At 38.9% G+C, this 21,147-nt stretch overlaps 1 protein-coding gene across 2 annotated transcripts in view; it reads right to left on the bottom strand.

The window, feature by feature from the left end:
• Positions 1–21,147, bottom strand: part of LOC128357841 (helicase ARIP4-like) — a 69,068-nt gene that overhangs the window by 31,049 nt on the left and 16,872 nt on the right. For both annotated transcript variants that reach the window (XM_053318229.1, XM_053318230.1), the window contains exon 2: positions 16,783–16,948. In XM_053318229.1, the coding sequence (XP_053174204.1) occupies positions 16,783–16,900 (118 nt within the window). In that variant the 5' untranslated portion in view covers positions 16,901–16,948. The remainder of the gene's footprint in view (positions 1–16,782; positions 16,949–21,147) is intronic.

Genomic DNA, 21,147 nt, shown 5'->3' with positions numbered 1-21,147 from the left:
TTCTTGCGACAATTTCCCACATCTTCACCCCCATCTATTTCTTGCAAACTTTCTACCCCCTTTCCTCGAGCTCAGGGATCCATCCCTCCGCCAACCCTGCCTCAAGGGTCAGAGCGATGATGTCACCTACCTGCAAATGACTCGGATTCGTCCAGGAGCAGCATGGTTTATCAAGAAAAAGAGAAGAACTGGTCTCCTCTGCTTTTCTTTCCTTCTTCTCCTCTGGTATCTCTTGCTTTCTAACTCCCTGTCAAACTCTCTGAACCAACAGACTCTTCTTTCAGGGGCAAAAAGAACTCTCCTTTTTTAGAAAAAGCAAGACAGGAGGTGTATTTCTCCTCCTCTCAGCCTTGTTTTACACTCAGCTGCTCTTTAATCTACTGCCTCAGTGACTGACTGACTCACTGACTACTGGCTGGATGCTCCTCTCTAGTCAATAACAATGTGAATGTGAGGCAGAGGCAGGCAGTAGGGCTGGCAGCTGAAAAACTTACATAACCCTTCATGCTAGAGCCGGGGCCCCACCAAGGGGGGACTCGCACGGCTGACAAATCCCTCATTCCCTCCCCCCTTTTTCAAAAACCACTCCTCCATAATACACCCAGGATTACAGAGCATGTACGGAAGCAGCCACCCACACAGTCATGCTGTCTGTTTATGTGTTTATTAGTCAGTAAAAAAAACAGGTGAGTGATTTAAAACAAGAAACAAAGAAAATGAGATGAAAATGATTGTCATTTGTTGGTGCTTTACAATAAAAACTGGATTCCGTGTATGGATGGTTTCTAGCATACAAACATACTATCAATTCATGTGTAGCTGAAAAGAATGAGACATTATTTCAACTGCTTTATCCAGATATTTGATTTCATACACACACATGTTCTTATATGACAGAACCGGAGCCGTGTGTGTCTGAGTGTGGCACAATGAAGGGTGCGGAGAAGGAATATGGCTGCACTTATCAGTGTCAAAAAGGTACATCTCATTCCCTTGTTTAATCTTTCCTCACTCTTCCATCCATACAGAGGAGTGAGGACACACGAGATAAGGCTTCACAGAAGTCTTTTACTGGCAGACACACCTCCTTATTGGATATCAGTTATTAATTGGGCGCTACAGCTGATCAGACTGATCTGATATATCACAACATAACAACGTTATCTGTTTTCGGATGCATCTAGTTAATAATCTGTTAACTGTTGTCTTGATCAACAACAATAAAAACACTAACAACTTCCTTTATATTTGAGATATTTTTCTTTTTATGATCTGTTATTTTCCCCATGAACTTTTATTATGGATAAAGTTAAAGCTAGGGAGAGAGTTTGTCAGCAAGAATATTTTAAACAAATTTATATTTTACATCATTTATAATCATTTCCATTCAGTCACATGAGAAGCTGAGATATTCCTAAGTGTCTGGTCTGATAAGAGTTCATTTCAATTTAACCTAATTTTAAAAAATCAGTTCAGTGTTAAAAGGACAGCCTAATCATATTCTGGGTTATTAGTTGATGAATTTACTATAATTATTCAGAATATGCAAATAATGAATAAATAATACAAAAGCATTCTGCCAGGAGAGATGGTTCCTGTGCCTCGGAGCAGGACACAGTATAAATACTGATAGCAGATTTTTATTCATGTGCAGGTGTTTGTCAAACAGGTAACAGGCTGCAGTGAGGAAACATCTGCTTGTCTGTCACTAATAACTGTGAGCCTTTATAAGTGTCAGTGCAGTGCACATGTGTACAGATGCACTCTGTCATAAGTTTCTACAGCTGACTGATAGCTGATCAAGCTGTGATCTGCTGCTGCCGTCATCAAACATGGACGTCACTTCATGTGATGTTTCAGTAGGAAAGGACATCTCATTCACTAAAAACACATTTCCTCTTTCTCTCCTTGCAGGGTTTCATGGAACGGACACAAGTGAGGGACATTTGGATGCAATTTAAGGGAATTATGAGGTACCTAATGTATCTGATGCACCTGCACACAAACTCCCAAAAAAAGTCTCAAAAGTCACATGATCAATGATCCATACAGACTGCACAATTACAAGACTGGTGTTGTTAAATACATGCTGTTTTTTAAAGTCATTTACACTCAACTTTGTATTGAAACCAGACAATGTGACAAACAACAGTCATTAAAAACTACACAAAAACCAAAAGAGAAGAAAAAAACTCAAATTTTACTTACAAAACAAGTTCAACCCCCACTTAGAGTAAAGCCTCTGGATGTATACTATCAATATGTACAACTCAGGAGACTAGCATGTCAACAGTCCAATAATTGAAACCTGATTCTCAAAACCCTCCCCCTCTATAGTTACACTAGGAGGCACTTTAACGACAGACTACACACACAAAACTCTCACAAACCCTCGTCATGAATACGTTTTTTCAACACCTTGCCTCTGGAAAGACACATTAGTCCAACAACTCTGTTGTATAGTATGTGTGATTATAAACTGGCAACAGAACATTCATTAGAGAGTATGATGTGTCCAGAGTCAAATTCAGCTCGTGTCTATACCAATTAGTTAGAGTTTGGACAATGATAGATTTTTTTGGGAACAAGGACAACTCCTGCATCCATTTCATAACATGCCTTTCATAACAACCTCTGAGCTCTACTCTGCTCTGCCTGAGTGGGTCGGCCACAGACTTGGCACAGCACCACATATAGGTCAGTATGATAGAAAATCCCCCTTTGGCTGCATACATACACACACACACTGATAAGAAGTCATGAAGGAGAGGGGATGTCAAGAATAACAGAGAGAGAGAAGAAACAGACACACTGCTGTGTGGTAAAAAAAAAACTGTCACTCAGCCAGGAAAGCAGTTACACACTCAAATGTCAGCTACTCACCCATGTCATGTGGTCGAAAGTTGTTGTTTTTTTGTCTCCTACTCTGCTGAGAGATCCATGCCTCCTTCTTCTACTCTTAGAAACTTAGTCCATCTCCCTTCATACTGCTAACACACTTCCTCACTGTCCAGACTGAACCGAGCGTGTCAAAGTGTATGTGTGTGTGTGTGTGTGTGTGTGTGCGTATGTGTGTGAGAGAGGCTCTCAACCTCTAGCTCTAGCCTCGTCTGGCAGCTTTACCGGCGCTCCACTGAGGACAGAAGGCCATTGGGACAATTACAAAACAATGAGTCGCTGAAAGCTGCCCTGGCCTGCCGCTTGTAGGAAATCCCCCCATCCTGCCCTGCTTTCCTGCCTTCCTCCTCCCTCTCTTTCTCCCCTCCCCCCCCAGGCCAACTGACACAGGAGTGCGTGTGACATCAGCAAACCACGCCCCACTCCAGAGAGGCAGCCTTAGGTAACAGGGGTAACGGGGTTCAACCAGGAAAAGACGGGCAGAGGAGGAGACAGAAAGAAGAAAAGAGGGTGAAAAATGGAGAGGAGGATAGAGGACGAGGGCGAGGACTTGAAATGATAATTGTGTTTGTTTGCTGCTTTGACAGGTCTTGCTGATTTGCGGTCATTTAACTGAAATCTTGTTAAGTCATTAGTTACTTTGAACAATAAATGGCATTCACAATGTAATTATATCATTCAAACTGATGACATGTTTGAAATATGTAAGATTGAAGATAAACTGGGAGGGAAGAGGAAGATTTTAATGGGCCAAAATCATTATTATTTTACACAATTTTATGATATATCTTTGTAATATGATCCTAATATTAAACCATCGCAGTGATGCATAAATGTATTTATTGACATTGATCTAATATGCAACAGTTCATTTGCACATTCAGATCTAAGAGACTGACAATAACAACGTGATTATGAACCGTGCAGGCCTTTCTATGATTGTGTCAATTAGAATAAGGCAATCACACAGACAGAGAGGGAAGTGACAGAAAAAAACTGGAGGGAGTCATGAAAATGAAATGAAGAAAGAGTAGGAGAAGGATTAAAAAAAGGGAAAAAACGAGAATTAAGTTGTGCTATTTTCTGGTCAGCGCATGCGTCGGAAAAATTCTCGTTTGGCTTCACGAGACAATATCGCACATCGTTAACACCAATAGCCGCGCCATAAACACCACAATTGCCACAAGCAGTAAACTTCAGCAACACATGAATGTGAAAAGCATCAATGCTGAAGATGCTGAGGAGAATTACAGACAATTATGGAGTAAATACCTAAGAAAAGAAAAACATAGTGAAGCCTAGAAGAATGCAGAGAAAAGAGGAGGGGTGTGGAAAACAACAAAGAAATAAAAGGAAGAATTAAAAAAAGGTGGGGAAAAGAGAGAGTAAGCTAAGGATAGAAAGTGGTAGAAGAGATGAAAAGATGAAATCAATAAGAGTAAAAAAGACTTCAAGGAGAGCAAAGCAAAGAGAAAATTATTGACGAAGAGAGGAGGGGGCTGTTTCAAAACAGTCCTGTGAACTCCAGGACCCCTTTAAACCCACCATGGTGGTGTGGGATTATCCTTCAGAGATCACCACACACACACACACACACACACACACACACGGTGCAAGGTGAGAGCCCTATCTCACATGGACAGACACACTAACCCACATTGCGACTGAGCCTGGGGGAGGGGCAACGGTGGAGGAATCATGAGGCAGAGGAGGAGGAGGAGGCGGTGACAGCAACAATGTGAAGCAGAGGACTGCCTTGCAACGTATTAAAATGCACACACAAAGACACACACACACACACATTCACCTTTGCCACACTACCATAGTTATGGTATCCAGCCACGCCTCCTGTGAGGAAGGAAAGCTCACATTTCACTGTTTACATAACTTTGATTGACCAATAGAGACAGAGACAGAGACAGAGACAGAGACAGAGACAGAGACAGAGACAGAGACAGAGACAGAGACAGAGACAGAGACAGAGACAGAGAGAGAGAGAGACAGAGAGAAGTCAGGTAACAAAAAGTTATTGTTGGTGCATCAAATTTTAATACAGTTGGGTATTTAAATCAGTAAAAAGGATAGATTATATATGTTGATAATGTGTTTTGTATGTTAACTCTAAATCTACGATGTAACTGGTACAAATAGCGGTCAGTAAACGCAACTTGGCAGCGGTGACCTCGAGTGCTGAATATGTTTAAAAATAAGGAGTACGTCCACACTAGGCCACAAAATGTGACCCAAATCTAAATCTTAAAAGTAGTGGCTTAGCATTCAGTGTGAACCATGAAAACTGAGGTTTTACATAAGCCTGCCTGAGTTTAGAAAATACTTTATGTCACCTCAAACCTTCTGTGATTACTTCATTTAATCAATAGAACTGAATCCACAGAAGAGCTATTGTCATTAACCTGGATGTATGTTTATTGTCAGATTATGCTGTAATTACAAAATAATGATTTATCACTGCAGTGCAGCAGCTTGGGATCTTGATTGCTGATTAAGAAGTACTATGGATGAGAGACAATGGGAATAGTTATTTAATTGCATCACACATACGCGCGCGCACACGCACACACACACACACACACACACACACACACACACACACACACACACACACACAGTTTCTGTGTACGTCCGAGTGTTAGTTAAAACTTTTCCGTGCCTGGTTTAAATGTTATCCCCATTTGTACACCACCTCTACCACCCTATTATTTAGAAGTTAGAGCAGGGGTCTTATGGTGCGTTCCACTTGTACTCGGAAGTCGGAAATTTCTGAGTTCCCGGTCGCAAAATTTCAACTGGAACTTTGAGCCAGGACCTTAACCCCCATTCACACACCAGGATGCCAGTTGTTGTGGAACTTAAAACACTCATGGGATTATACCATGGTTGCACTGGGCAGCTATTGAGTGTGAATGTGTGTACAGGTGTTCTTGAATAAAATGTCACAACTATATTTAAACACAGTAATTAACACATCTGTTTCAATCAGGTTACAACAAAGTAACTGAGTGAAAAGATGCTAAGCAGATAATACTGTTGAAGTGAAATGCTTGACTTGTGATGATCTATCTATATCACAAAACAAATGAGTGTTTATAGTGATAGAAAGTATAATTAAGGCTTCTAAAAATAGGCAGGGCTCACATGAAGGAGGCAGAGAGCGCTGAGACGGATGCTGAGACGGATGCTGAGGCGGATGCTGAGGCGGATGCTGAGTGTGTGAGGTTTAGACTTCAGAGTGAAGAGGGACAAGAGGTTGCATGACAGCTTAAGTTGTTTACCAATTTAACTGTGACCAAATCCCTGACCTGACCTGACCTGACCTCAGTCGCTGCAGCTTTTGTGGTCTTAGCACAACCAATGTAGTTTTTGAGCCATGAAGGGTCATGCAGGAGCTCTGGTTCTGATTTACCAATGATGTCTTTATGACACAATACAAACACTAGAAGGTTATTTGATTTTAAGTTATGTAGTTTAGTTGCTCTTCTGGAGCTACAAACAGACTTATACATAGATCTCCAGCATCATAACAGTATAAAAATTACATACCACTAAAAGTATATGCATATATTTCATCTAGATTGCATTGCATAAAAACATGATAACGAGCAGAAAATATCAAACATTGACAAAATTCCTCAAAAGAAAAGCTTGAAAGTCACTAGAAAGTGTCAACTTAAATGAATATAGTCTGGACTTAGAATAAGTAGTTCAGTAACATTCACAGCTGTGTTTCCAAATCATAATTATTTTGTTTCATTCATATAAACTCACTACTAAAATATTACTTTATCTCATTTATTTATTTTTCTTTTGTTAGTAGAGGAAAATTAAATAATCTCATGTCTGTTCCTCCTGCTCCCACAAGAAGAAAAAAAGCCATTTACTATTGGTGATCTCCACTTAACAAAAGACATAAAAATGTTCATAATCAGATCAGTGAATGGGTTGATATGTGGCTCAGAGCGGATCAGTTCACTTTTCAGACAAACAGAGACTCAAATGACAGATTCTCTTCTGATGATGCTCCAAAGGGCCAATCACTATCAGAGTACAAATAAACCAGTGTCAATGGGATCAGTCTGACTCCACAATATGATTGATGAAGAATGAGAAAATTATGAATTCAGATGAGAGCTCACACTCAAAACAATGATGGCAGATGGTTTTGCTGATGAGTTATTCTAACTCATAACCAGTCTGACGTCGAGCCAGAGTGTTACCTGATCTCACACACACACACACACACACACACACACACACACACACACACACACACACACACACACACACACACACACACACACACACACACACACACACACACACACACACACACACACACACACACACACACACACACACACACACACACACACACACACACACAAAGGTTCTCTGCAGTCTGGTGTGCCAGTATGTGGACCAGCTGGTGTTACTGTATCACCTCCTACACTTCACTCTGTGCAGCTCTTGATCAGTTCACACACACAAAAGATAATGTTATGAAATGTGATGTTTTGATTTTAAACAATATCAGTTTGTATCAGTCTATCAATATCACCACTGTCAGATTTTACTATCAAAATTAAAAGAACTATACAATACTTTACTCTATGCAGAAATCAATGTATTTTCATTTATTGTGGTATATACAACATAAGTTAATGTAACCAGCAGTGAATTTGCAGAATTGTAATTGTCAGGACAAGAAATCCCAACTAGAGGAATCTTTTATTTATTTTTAGATGGTTTAAAACAGGATTGGACGAGTTTTCTGATAATCAAAATGTAGCAGAATCAGTGGCACCAAGATATGATTTAATCTCAACATCATTATATATAATGAAATTAATGATTCTTCAATCACACAATGATAAAACTTAACTAGAGTTGCAACTACCAATCATTTTTAACATCATTTAACCTGTCAATTATTTTCTCCATTCATCATTTAGTCTATAAAATATCAGGTAATAGTGAAAATAGCCTGTTGTCATTGTTTCTTGATTTGTCTGACCAACAGTCCAAACCCAAAGATTTTCACTTTACAAACAGATGCATGCAACATATTTTTACCTCAAAAATTAACACAATAATCAGTCAATTATTAAAATAGTTGCCAATGAATTTTTGATCGACGAATTAATTAAACATTTTTAGCTCTGGCATGAACTAGCCTAAACACCTTAACAGATTAGCAACACCTTCTATAGAGTCAACAGAAGTACATGCTATATCCTAATCATGTAAATGGTGTGTTTGTTTCATTTCAGCAATGTAAAGCATTTCCTCCCATTCATTAGTTCCTTGTAAAAAAAAAAAAAAAAGGGATTCCAATTAGTTCTTTGTAAAAGTCATGGCTTATTTTCACACACAGAAACATTATTATCCATTTGGAGACGAGTTTCCTGTTTCTTGATGAATGTTAATTACATTTTCACTCTATTTGTAGACCTGGTTTAGTCTTCATTAACTACAAAGAAAAGTAATTAGTTAGCTGTCAGATTCTCCACTATGTTTACCAGGTGGATGAAAGTGAACCAAACAGTAAATGTTCCACAAACCAAAAGATTTCACAGAACCTCTCAGTGGATGCCCCCCTTTTCAGGTTAAATGTGTGTTTTTAAGGTTTGAATGTAAGTGGCCTTGCTGTCCTCCTTGAATAAAACACCATGTTTTGAGAGGACGGTGATGCTCCTGTCCTTACGCAGTTCGTTTCTCATTTCATGTTCTTTTTTCATTTGGATGTTAGAAGTAGAAAGTGAAAACTGCAATTCTAACAATGACCCTTTCAAAGGGGAACTACCTTATATTCTTCCGGTCCAATTTATCCAGAAGTTGTCGAGGTGATGGATTTTGCCACTGATTAAAGCACCAGGTGTCTGTAACATTCGTGGGAGGAAACATGTTTACTTGTTTTTCTTCAGTTTCAAGTCAAGAGAGAGAGAGAGCACACTCAGCTTACCAACGCCTACACACAGGCAGGGGAGCAACAGGCTAATTAACAGACTATTACTCTCCTGCTCTCTGGAGTCAGTGTGTATGTGTGCATCTTATGAAAGATGTGACTAAACCTCACGACAGCTTCATCTGAGCTGCGGAGAGCCAATAACACGAAACGCACACTCCTCAATCTGTTCACACGCACTGCCTGCACCTTGCACATTGACAGGGTGGGTGGGGACACACACACACACACACACACACACACACACACACACACACACACACACACACACACACACACACACACACACACACACACACACACACACACACACACACACACACACACACACACACACACACACACACCTGACCCAGAACAGGTATCCCAGAAGCTTTGTGTTGCTGAACTGGAGGATTCTATTTTGGGGGACTGGTCTCACCTCCCCGACTAATTTCTCAATGTCACTTTTTGACAAATGGCCTCTCTTCTTCTTGGCACACACACACGCTGTGTTTTCTGGGATTAGTGTGTGCGTTCATATTTTTTTTAAAATCACTTTTCTTTTAAAAAGGATAACATCCATTAGAAGAGATCTTCACACAGATTTTATGGCCCCTGCATGAAAGCTCCTGCAAAAAAGCACTGTTCACTGCTGTAAACAGGGTCTTATGGGAACAAGGACCACACGCACACGCACATATTTTGTAAGATATCTTTTTTGTATTTTCACTAACTTATTATCTGGGCCCATGTAAATCTTAAAGAAATATTTGGGACTAATGGGAGAATAATTTGAATTAGGCTGCTGATTGTGTTTCATCTGGGACCCTCCTCTGTAGACAATCAAATCAGTGTCTATGTAGTCATCATCTGGGTCATGTGGGTTGTATCTGATGAAGACGTAATGTCTAATAGTTGTTGTGAGCATGAAATTAGCCTTTCTTTGAAAGGTTGTTCCCTCTTAGTCAATGCACTTGGGGCTATTGGAATGTGCAACTCCAACTGATAAAACCACTTAAGTAACCATATTGGATGAGGAAATGTCTTCCACTAATCCAGCAAATTAAAAATAAAGTTATGACACTGATGCAAAAATACTGCCAGAAATCAGTACTCAATATTAATATACATTTCACCCATGTAAACTGAGAATTTGCATCCAATTGAACATAAAATGACCCTCTATAAATTGATGTCTGTCTGTTTACTAGCTTATTCCCCTGTCTCCTGCCTATCTATCTAGTTTATTATTATATGGAAAATGTTCAGCTGACCTTCCATCTCAGTCAAGTGGTACAGTTTTTCATTGCATGTAATATTTCCCTTTTAAATGATGGAAAAAATGAGTGCAGCAGGGAACGCAACTCATCATAAACCAGCGTTTACACTTGCTGGAAATACCTAAGCGATGACTACTCCCAAACACGTGTTTTATGTGCACCTGCAAATACATCACATGTGTTCTTTCCCTCATGTTCGTGTGTGTGTTTTACATGTAAGGCTGTTGAATGTGGTGCCAGTGATCACCATAACAACCCCAAACCTCCCAAGAGAGGAAACTGTGACATTTTAGAAATTTACCTAAGAAAAAAGGACTAGAAAAACCAGAAATGCAAAAAGCATCACTTCCTGTGTGTCAGAGAGGATCGCTAACTGACAAGTGGTTAAAACCTTCAGGAAACAGATGTTTAATTAAACACTCTTGTAATGAATCAGCAACAACATGGCAGGATACCATGCATGATGCTGTACTATCAAGCCTGTTAAACTCTCATATGTTTCACTGAAATCTTTGCTTTAAAAAGCTGAAACTGACGAAGGAGAGAGATGATAATACATTTCATAGCATTTGGTTGACAGCTGAAAATATATCAAAGTAATCACTGGAAACTATTAGAATACAGATGTAGGTAAAGAGATAAGAATGATAATGAAGACAAAGGAGTCTGAAGAAAAATAAATGAAATGTATGAACAGAAGGAATGCATTTCATGGAGAGGGATGAAGGTATATGAATGAAGAAGAGAAGAGAAACAGAAACGGAAAATGGGGAATCTAATATAGAGGACGAAAGTAGAAGAGAGAAAAGGTGATGTTGAAGCAAGAAGAACCAAAACTGTATCAACTCTGAAGGGGCCAGCATCCTGGTGACAGTTGTTATGACAACCATGGGACAGACGCAAGAGACAGCGGGGATGATGATGTCATAAGAGCAAAATAGACTTGCAAAGTGAAAATCATGTAAATGTGACCCCCCCCCTCACCTCCCCATCATCAGACCTTTCCACCACCTGCTAAGATGATAAACAGTGAGAGGTTCAGCTCTTTATGCTCCTTTTAAATCATTCATCATCAATCAACAAAACTTAACATGGCAAAGCGGCTCAAAAAGGGAAATAACCAAAGTCCAAAATAGAATTTGAGCCAACCAATGCTTACAAATATAAAATGAAACTGGAAGTTATGGCTGGATTATTCTGCTTAAAGTCACAGATACTAGAATATGATACTACTGTGAGTGTGAGGCCTGTAATGATAAGTAAGGACAAACCTGAAACTAACTCTGTAACGTGCAATCATTCAAGACTGGTATCCTGATTTTTTTTTAAATATCAAAAGGGAAATCAAATGTACTTTAAAATGTTTCTATTATGTATCTGCTTGTTTCACTAGTAGACAGTTCAACTCTACATTACTGATATGCCACCAATATTCAAAAGCAGAACAGAGGGCTTGATATTTATTTCTAACTTCAGCACTACATGAAAATGTAGTTTTAAGTCAGCAGCAGTAAGCAGGCATCAGAAGCAGAATTTACTTGTAGTTACTTGCAATTTCCAGTGGAAGTGTGAGTGGTTACCTCTTGGAGTTGTTTCTGTTTCAGTATTTAGTATGCTCTCATTTTTAACTCAGTGACAATATCATGGAGTCCAAATGGAGTTGCAACGATAATCCATTAATAGGTTAGTCCATCAACAGAAAATAAATTTCGCAACTCTTTTGATAATTGAGTTGTTTCAGTCACTTTTTAAGAAATTGGTTGGTTTCACCTTCTGAAATGTAATGATTTTTATGCTTTTCAGCAAACTTAATATTTTTATATTTTGGATTTTAAACTTAATGGTTCAACGATTGATCAAATAATCGTAATGAAAATCATTTTTAGTAGCAGCCCTAGTTCCAAACAAAAGGGGCCTGGCTGATGTATTTGCTGGAAAACCCTCTGAGCTCAACAGCAGGGGCTGTAATCAGAAATATTCACAGTATACTCAAATCACAGAGCCTCAAAATTGTAGCAAGAAGTCCACTTTTTTTTTTTTTTTTTAAGAAAATGTGTGATTGGTTGCTAAAAAAAAGCTCTTAATGATAATAGGCATGGAGTGGACAGTGAGATTAATAGGCCTAATCATAGAATTGAGTCTCTTTTAAGACATAGTGTCGTTATAAATACTACTTTATGTAATGAATATCTCTGCTGAATAAACTGTGAGCTATACTCTAAAAGCAGTCTATGAAATGTTTAAAAATATAGGCCTACTATTCACATGCTGATATAGTTCAATATGCTGGTCATTATAAGACTTAATCTAGTTGATATTAACGAGGGAAAAATGTCTTAGCCATCAGTTTCTGTGATTGCTGGTCATTATATATAAGTATCAGGAGCAGTTAGCATGAATATATATTTTTCCAGCTGCCAGTAAATTCCACATTTTTCCAGTTGCCAAACATTTCACTGTTACCATCACTTCCAGCGTTGTTGCATTTGATGGGAGATATGAACGTCTAATGGATCGACCGCAGTCATTCGGTGTTAAAAAGCTTAATAAACTCTTGCTCCTTGAGATATCTTAAGGGCTATGATGCTCTGGTGAATAACTTTAATCTTTACCAGGATCTAGTCTTAACTGTAAGTGGAAATTCTTTAAAAAAAAAAAACACACACACACTAGCAACCTCACGACCCTAAACACCCTTTAGGCTTCTGCCACCTCCGCTGCTCTGCTGGGTCAGTTATACAATGTGTTGCACAACTGTAAAAATGTTTTATAAGCCTGAGCAGGAAATCTGCAGCGACGACGTCAACCCCTTTTTGTTGATGATTAATGGTTAATCAGCATCATCCCTCCATTTCCCTTTTTCCCTTGTTCTTAGACAAATACACACATACACAGACACACACACTTTAAAAGCCTACATAACTGCACAGCCAGCATTTACAAATATGGCATCAAACAGGGTACTACTGCTGTAATTAGGACAACATGTACAGCCTGTGTGTGAGAGACAAGAGAGTGAGAAGAAAGAGGTGCGCTTGGTTGATGGAAGGAATAGAAAGTGTGTGTGTGTGTGTGTGTGTGTGTGTGTGTGTGTGTGTGTGTGTGTGTGTGTGTGTGTGTGTGTGTGTGTGTGTTATGTATGTGTATGTGTTGAGAGTTCTTCACAGGTTCGCAGGTCCATGCTGCCCCAGCCCAACATAACAAGCAATCTGTGACATTAAAGAGTTATCCAACACTGACTCACAGTAATGAGAAGCCCGGAGCTCTCTAGAGGCCGGAAACTTCCATCTGTGACGTCACATGATGCATTTGGCTGATCCATGGATTTATTAAAGGGCTACTCGGCCTATTTAGTGTTGCACTTCCGAAATATTGGAAGACTTGCAAGAGATTTTTTTTTTCTCAATTGTCAAAATCAAAAAAGCAAATGATGAGATATCTTTCACTACAGTTTATCTCCTATAATGCAACTAAATAAACACTTCCCCTTCCTGGTAAATGCCTACATCCTTTAAATGTCATGCTCCAGTTTGTAATACAGGATTTATGTAAAGATTTTTTTTTTCTCTAAACTAAAACTGACATAATCAGGGTAACTTTCTCAGACATTTAAACGCTGCTCCAGAGCCAACAGAGGACATTATACAACTGTTTTAACAGGATGAGTAGTACTCCCCATGATGAACTTCATGCGCCAAGAGAGCTAAATGAGAGCTAAATGAGATGCAGTGAGTCAGGTTTGCTGCAACTGAAAATAATCCTCAGGGCCCAAAAAGCATTTTCACCACAGCCCGCCAAAACTGCTAAGTGACATTTTCAAATCTTTTGTTTGTGTGCAGATTGAACAACAGGAGATACGCTGTTCATTACTGAGCTTTTAAATGAGCAGGAGTTGTGTTTTTGAACTTAGCTTCCAGGGTTGGGTTTGGGTTTGGTTTTCAAATATACCAATTTGAAGATGAGTATGAACATCTAAGATCAAATTTCACTACTGTAGTTTGCCTCCAGCCTTTGTGCTAAGCTGGACATCACATTTTTGCATAATGACTGGAAGCACAGTTAGTGCTACTACTGAGAGTGTGCAGAGAGATTATATTTAAAAATCAATCCTCTTCTGTGAATTTTAATAAGACCAAAAAATTTGTGGTGTATTACTTTATATTTTAAAGCCTAAAAGTGACATGATGTCTGTTTTGAACTGGTTATCTCTCTGTGTTGGTGTGTTTACCAGCATTTTAGGGCTCCAGCATGTGTCAGGCAGCTCTTATCTCTCAAAGAAAAACAGAAAGAGGTGACATGGAATGATAAAGACAGACAAATAAACAGTTAAGACAACCAGGAAGAGAGAGAGACAAGGAAAGAAACGCAGTGTTTGTGTACACAGCGTTGGATGGTTTGCCTTCATGATTTGCTTGTGTAAACTCTCACTATAGCAGAATGATAAGCCCAGTTTCCACTAAGGAAGTTCCTGATCACCGAGGTGACTCGCCGAAAGCAGAACAAAGAAAACGAAAATGAAGAGGTAAACATGGAAGGAGCTGAGGTGGTTGCCATCTTTCTGGTTTGTGTGTTCGTGTACATGGCGGTGGACGCTATGAACTTTTTTCCAGCAGTGTAGACGCTTTTTTACTACTGTTCTTCTTCTACTGGTTTTTTTTTTTTTTAAACAGGAGATCGTCCTTCGGAGGAGGTTCCTGCTATGGAGACACGCACCAATGGTCATGGCCCCATAAAATTACCCTGAAGTTCATGCAGTGGAAACGGGACTATAGACCGAAAACCAGACTAGGACAGGGTGAACCACACAAAATTTGAGATTCTATACTCATGTACATAATCTATACGAACTAACCCTAACCCTAACTCTAACCCTTTACTATACTTATATATCAAACCTTAACTATTAACCCTCAAACAGCCCTTTAAAAAAAAGGGAATGTTCCCCCTTTTAAGGTTGAAAACTCAAGTTTGTCTTCACAAAGTACAAGACGATGAGCGGGATATTGAGAGAGACAAATATTGAAGGATAGAGGAAAAACAGTATTACAATAGAGTTTATAGCAGTTAATCTTTGGCTCTTTATCTCTCTTATTAAGTCAACTCAAAATACTCGAGAGGCTGAGATAGTTATTCTCCTGCAAATCAACTGAAAAAGCTCTCGAAGCGTGGGAGAAACATTACTATGCTACGTTAAGTTTATGAAATGTGAGACTACAAGTTAGCAATACGCCTTCTGATCCTGCTACAGCTCCTTCCACCCTCCATCTCTCATTTCAAATCCTGAGAACTGTACATTTCTCACTCTGTAATGAGGTCAAAGTAATCCAAAGATTGACGCCATTTAAGTTATCTAACCAAAGTTTAAATCTAACCTCCTACACAAAAAAAACACACTAGAGACACAACCCCCCCACCCCCCCTCCACACACGCACAGACGATTCAGCATCTAATAGAACTAATAGATGATTCATCGGGTTATGTAACACATACTGGCAAAAGAAGAAATGAGAGGAGGAGATGAGAGAGTTTAAAGGAGTTTGTTTCTGATGGAGGACAGAAGGCCAAGGGCTGATGTGGAGAACTGGTCTGGCCACACATGTGGACACTACCGCCGCAGGTTCAGTTTGTTCTAATGGCGATGTTGATTAAAAAAAAGTGTCTATAAATACAATTTCAACATGTTAAAAGCTGCAGATTACACTGAAGACAAAGATGCAGACAAAGACAAAAGAAAATTGTGAGTCAAACCACAGCTGGTTTGGTTTACTTCTTGCTAAATCAAGCTATCGTTAGCTGTCAGGTGTCAACATCTGCCTTCTTACTCATGAACCTTTGCACTCAGGCTGTTTTCTCGTGTTAGTTTAGATTATGTTCCCTCTCCTGATCAATTCTTCAGCTTTCATAGAAGATGACGCAGTTCTTACGATGGTGTTTTACAGCCACTGGATTTCTGATGAGATTGTCCTCAACTAACCCCAAACATTTGAACCCAAGCAGTGAACTGAGCTGAAATTAAGAATTTAAAGAATTGCAGTGCTGTTTTTTTCAGTTGCTGAAATAGAGCACAACATATACTGTTGGTGCTGTTAGAGTGTAAACATCATATTTTACTTGTCTTTGTTGTTTTTTACTTGATTTAAATATTTTAAAATTATACACGTCACTGCATATATTTATCTATATATTACCCCCTCTAAGAATCTTTTATCTTCAGTCCCATTTCTTTTGTTGATTGGCAGGATATCTTGAAAACTACTACACTAATACACTCATCTTCTATCTTGCAAACTAAGAAGTTGTTGTTTCTTCTTAAAGGTTGTTTTTTTGTGCAAGTTTCTTCTAAAATGTTATCATGTTGCCAACAAATTTGGTAAAATATTTGGATAAACCCAGAAATAATTTTATGGCAAGCCATATATCTTAACATTGCTCAATTTATCATGTTGATGTACCCTTTATGATATAAAATGCAATGATTTATCAATGTGTAGAGCATTATGTAACCTCATTTAGACGGCACATGCAGATTTCAACAGTAGGTGTGCATGTAGGTGGCACTTTTTAACAGCTCATATTATGGGAACATTGTGAAATGGTAATCAATATTGTTAAAGTCACAATCTGCTATTTTGACTCACCAGGCATCCCCTCATCTTCATCATCTCCATCATTCTCTTCTTCTTCTTCTTCATCAGTGATGTAGCAGATCTCGCTCTCCCTCTTCCTCCAGTTCAGCTGCTGCTCCTCTTCAGACATCCTGACCTGTGGTCTGCTGCTACCTCAGCATGGCTGCACAACACACAACTGAAACAAAGAGTACAGGCATAAGAACATGAAGATGCTGTTCCTCTGCCAGCACAAACAGGTTTTTTCACATGTGAAAGAGAAAGAGGGAAACCGATATCGGTCAAAGTCCTGAGATGCGTTGACTAGTTCACCGTGCGCTACTGAGCGAGTCTGTAGGGTGAAAGATGAGAAGCAAGACCATGAAATAAGTTTTTTTTGTTCCTGTTGCATTGTAGGTAAGATTTACAGGACTATATTTTAAAAGGCAGGGTATGAAAGATGACGTTCTGCCTATGAAAGATGGAGCAGCAGAGCGGATGGAAATGTATATCGAGAGACACAATGAGGAAGGCGTGAAAAGCTCTCAAGAGTTTCTAGGGTGCTTTTAAAGCTTCATCTCTCAGCAGCAGGAAAATTACCCTCACATTAGTCACAGGCCTTCCTCTGTGCCAGAAGGAGTAATCATAAACTGAATTCGCACACTACTGTGGTGCCCTTCATTATCAGCTGTGGTTGAGTAAAAGCAAAGTTTTGCTCCTCCTTTGTTCTACCTCTGTTCCATACAAGAATCATTACACAAATTGCACATTTCAAAGCAGAAATAGACAAAAATATCATATTACCGCTATCATAGCCAGCAGTAACAAAGAAACCTTAGCACTACAGAAATTCTGAGCAGTGTGGAGAACAAAAGATGCATTTTTTAAAAATTAGACAAATAGTGACATTAATTTACCACTGCATTTTAATGAATCATGTCCTTGGGCATACATCGACCACCACAAACAAGAATTACTGCCTTAGTTGTCTGACTTGGGTAAAAACAAAGGCTTTAAATAAGATGCACTCCTACTCAGATGGATCCAGACAGAGTCATATATCAGGAAGGTTTTACTCTTGACCACCTTCCAGCACACCTTGCATAACGTTACATAGCAGATTACACAACAGGTAGCTCTGGCCAACTTGACTTACTGGCCCAACAAGGGGGGGGGGGGGGGTTTACAAGCCTCATAAATTCAACCAGGCTAGACCTCACGGACCGATGGCTGGATTGAAAAGCAGTAACCAAGGACATGGTAAACTACCAAACAAAACACACACAGACGTATTGATTAAGAGATCTTTTTGCAAGTTGCAACCTTGTAAAAGTTTTGGTGGAGACGACTACTGTATTACTGCAAAATACTGCAGTGTAGTTGAGATGGTATCAGGGAAAGTGGAAAGAAAAATAATCATCATGTTCTCATTAAATCTCATTTTATTATATAAGGGAGTGAAATACCAGTCAAATCAGCTCAAGGACTTTGTAGTGCCTCCTCCTGACCATGCTTTGGAAATCATTGCTGCTGCTTCACTGATCCTTAACAAGACAAAATAGCTGTTTCCAGCCCGTGTTGAAGAAAAGATCACCTTTATGGTTAAACGAAACCAGTGTTTACTGACGCTTTGTACCCAAACATCCACCACAGCTCCCCCCTTAAGACTTTTTGTGGCAATACAACAGCACACTATGTCCTCCTTTGCCTCTGAACATGAACATTTTGCTCCTTAACAAATGGCCAAAGCTGTTATTTCCTAGAGTTGACAGTCATTAATCACATGATTGCAAGACATTGACAGAGAAACACTGTTGTTTATAGAACATCACCAGTTCCATTAAAGGTACCCTGTGGCGTGTCTAACCTCGAGTAGCACTATAGAGACATTTCTTTATCAATGCATCCAGTTTTGTTTATTTCATGAACGTGGGCGATGCGATACACTGATCGGCAGATGGTTTTAATACGGCAACAAAAAGGCAGAGAAGAAGGCTGCAAGCTAGTAAATACAGCTGCAACTAACCATTATTTTCATTATTGGTTGATCTGTTGATTATTTCATCAGATGTACGGTCTATAAAATGTCAAAAAATGGGGAAAGTGTTCCATCACTTGTTTTTTAACGGCCAACAGTCCACAACCTGAAAATGTTCAGTTTACTGTCATAGGAGACAAAAAAACAATATGTTCAAAGTATTTTCATATTTTTTCCTTAAAAGAAAATATAGAGTATCGAAATAGTAGGCGATTAATTTTCTGCAGATTAATTGATCATTACAGCTATAACTGACAATAATAGTTTGTTTTAAAAGAAAAAGAAAAAATTTGATTTTAGATTTAGAAATTTCAGATTTACCCTGTGCAGCACTTCTGCCACAAACCACCACTCCAGTATTTGCTCAAGGACACTTCAGCAGGGTGGATGTTTTATTTCTCACTCTGATCTAAAAACCAGACTCCCCTGCTTGGTTAGTTCTCTAAAAAAAAGCCAATGCACATTTGAAACTATATGACCCTACCATCAACCAAACACTACCCACTGCCACCACCACTGTGCGCATAGTGCTGTAAATTGGCAACACACATACAGAGTACTTGGATCAGTGACATCTTTATGTGTCTTTACATAACATACATGCCACAAGTGGTGTCTGCAGATTATAGCAGCAAGGTCTTTGGTCTTTGTGCTGATGACTGTGTTTGAGCATATTGTTTGCACATCTACAGCAAGTCTTCAGCTGCCATTCAAAGCCAAACAGAGTAATTATCGCACTGCATGGAAAGCCTTTCTTCATAAGCTCATACAAAAAAGTACTACTGGTGCATATTATAATATAATAGACTGAGCTTTAACAGTCATTTCAGTCTATTATGAAATCTAAAAGTCAGCTTACAACAATTCTAAATAATTAAGACTATCCACCTTTAAAATAAACGGACAACTGTTTTATCTGTTGTTCTGCACAGTACATCATTGCCCAAAATGAGAGGAAAATAGGTTACTTACAACCACAACGAAAAACAATCAACTTCCAGCAGTTTAAGACTCTTTTATTGTTTCAAACATTTTCTAACCTTGACTCTACTTCCACATATTCAAAAGTAGGTCACGTGACACGCCTCCAGACACACTGCACGGCTTGTTATTACCCTACATGAATTGGGTGTCGTATCCAGCCAAAAACCACTTGATTCATTGGCATCATACTTTACGTAACTTCATACATCATAGAAAAGCAGGCCAAACTGTTCTGTTCGTGTGGAGCCTTCAGGCTGTAAAATAACTGTTACATAACACTACATTATATGTTTGCTAATCTGAGTGGCTGCACATAGGTTAGACTCTTGCTTCTATTTCCTCTTACCTGATGCAACCTTAAACCTGGAGGGGGACATGCCATATTTACACCTGTACAATATAATGTAATCCAATGCAACAACCCTGCAATAACCTTATGTTTACTTTTCTCTGATCTGTGTGTCAATACAGTTCTGTGAAAGATGTCCACAGGGAGTAAATTAAATAGAAATGAAATGCTCCACTCCAAATGAACTTAAACTCAAATTTGACCACAGAGGTGAATATACATTTTTGACGCTATTAAAAACACTTCAGAGAGGTAGAATTTATTGCTTTGCTGTTGCACAGGATTGCATTATACTGTGCAGGTGTCCACAGCACAACAGCATGCTAACTTTAAATAACTTATAAAGGTAACAATACAAATGTTACAAGGTGTTTCCATCAGCTTTTCACTGATAAGTGTCCCTTTTTTTGCCTTGGGAAGTTTGACAGTTCATGCACTGAATAAGTGAGATGAGAGAAAAACTTTAGGTGTCTCCAGATAGAAAGAACTGAAACTTGCTACAGCTGAACACTATTATCTATTTTTGTTTAGACCTGTTTGTAGAGTTGATGTTCTCTACATTTAGATCAAAATGTCAGATCATAGAAGCCAGTTGATGTTATTTTTAAACACACAACCCTACCAAACCACAAGAACTGAAGAATTGAACCAGAGCACTTTTTAAATGTAAAATGCCACTATTGTTCACAGTACAACACAATGTAGCAACACAGCATTTATTAAATCTTTGATGGTAGATATCCACTCTGAAGCAGAGATAATAATAATAATAATAATGTCCATGTTCATTTACAAACTAGCATATGCATACACACATTTCATATAATATTGAAGACCACAAGGGCAGCATCTAGTTCTCTCAATGCAACCATGAACAGAACTCAATGACCTGTATTATTGAAACACTCTTGTAGTTACCACCAATAACCACAGGTGTCGCCAAATCAACCAGGACTAAAATCTAAAGAATTACAGCTTTAAGAGCACTACATAACCACAGACCGTTTGAATGTTTCATTTGATTTCA

The sequence above is a fragment of the Scomber japonicus genome, chromosome 4, assembly GCF_027409825.1.
Source record: "Scomber japonicus isolate fScoJap1 chromosome 4, fScoJap1.pri, whole genome shotgun sequence".
In the NCBI taxonomy this organism is placed as follows: Eukaryota; Metazoa; Chordata; class Actinopteri; order Scombriformes; family Scombridae; genus Scomber; species Scomber japonicus.
This window is presented reverse-complemented; position numbering and strand designations above follow the sequence as displayed.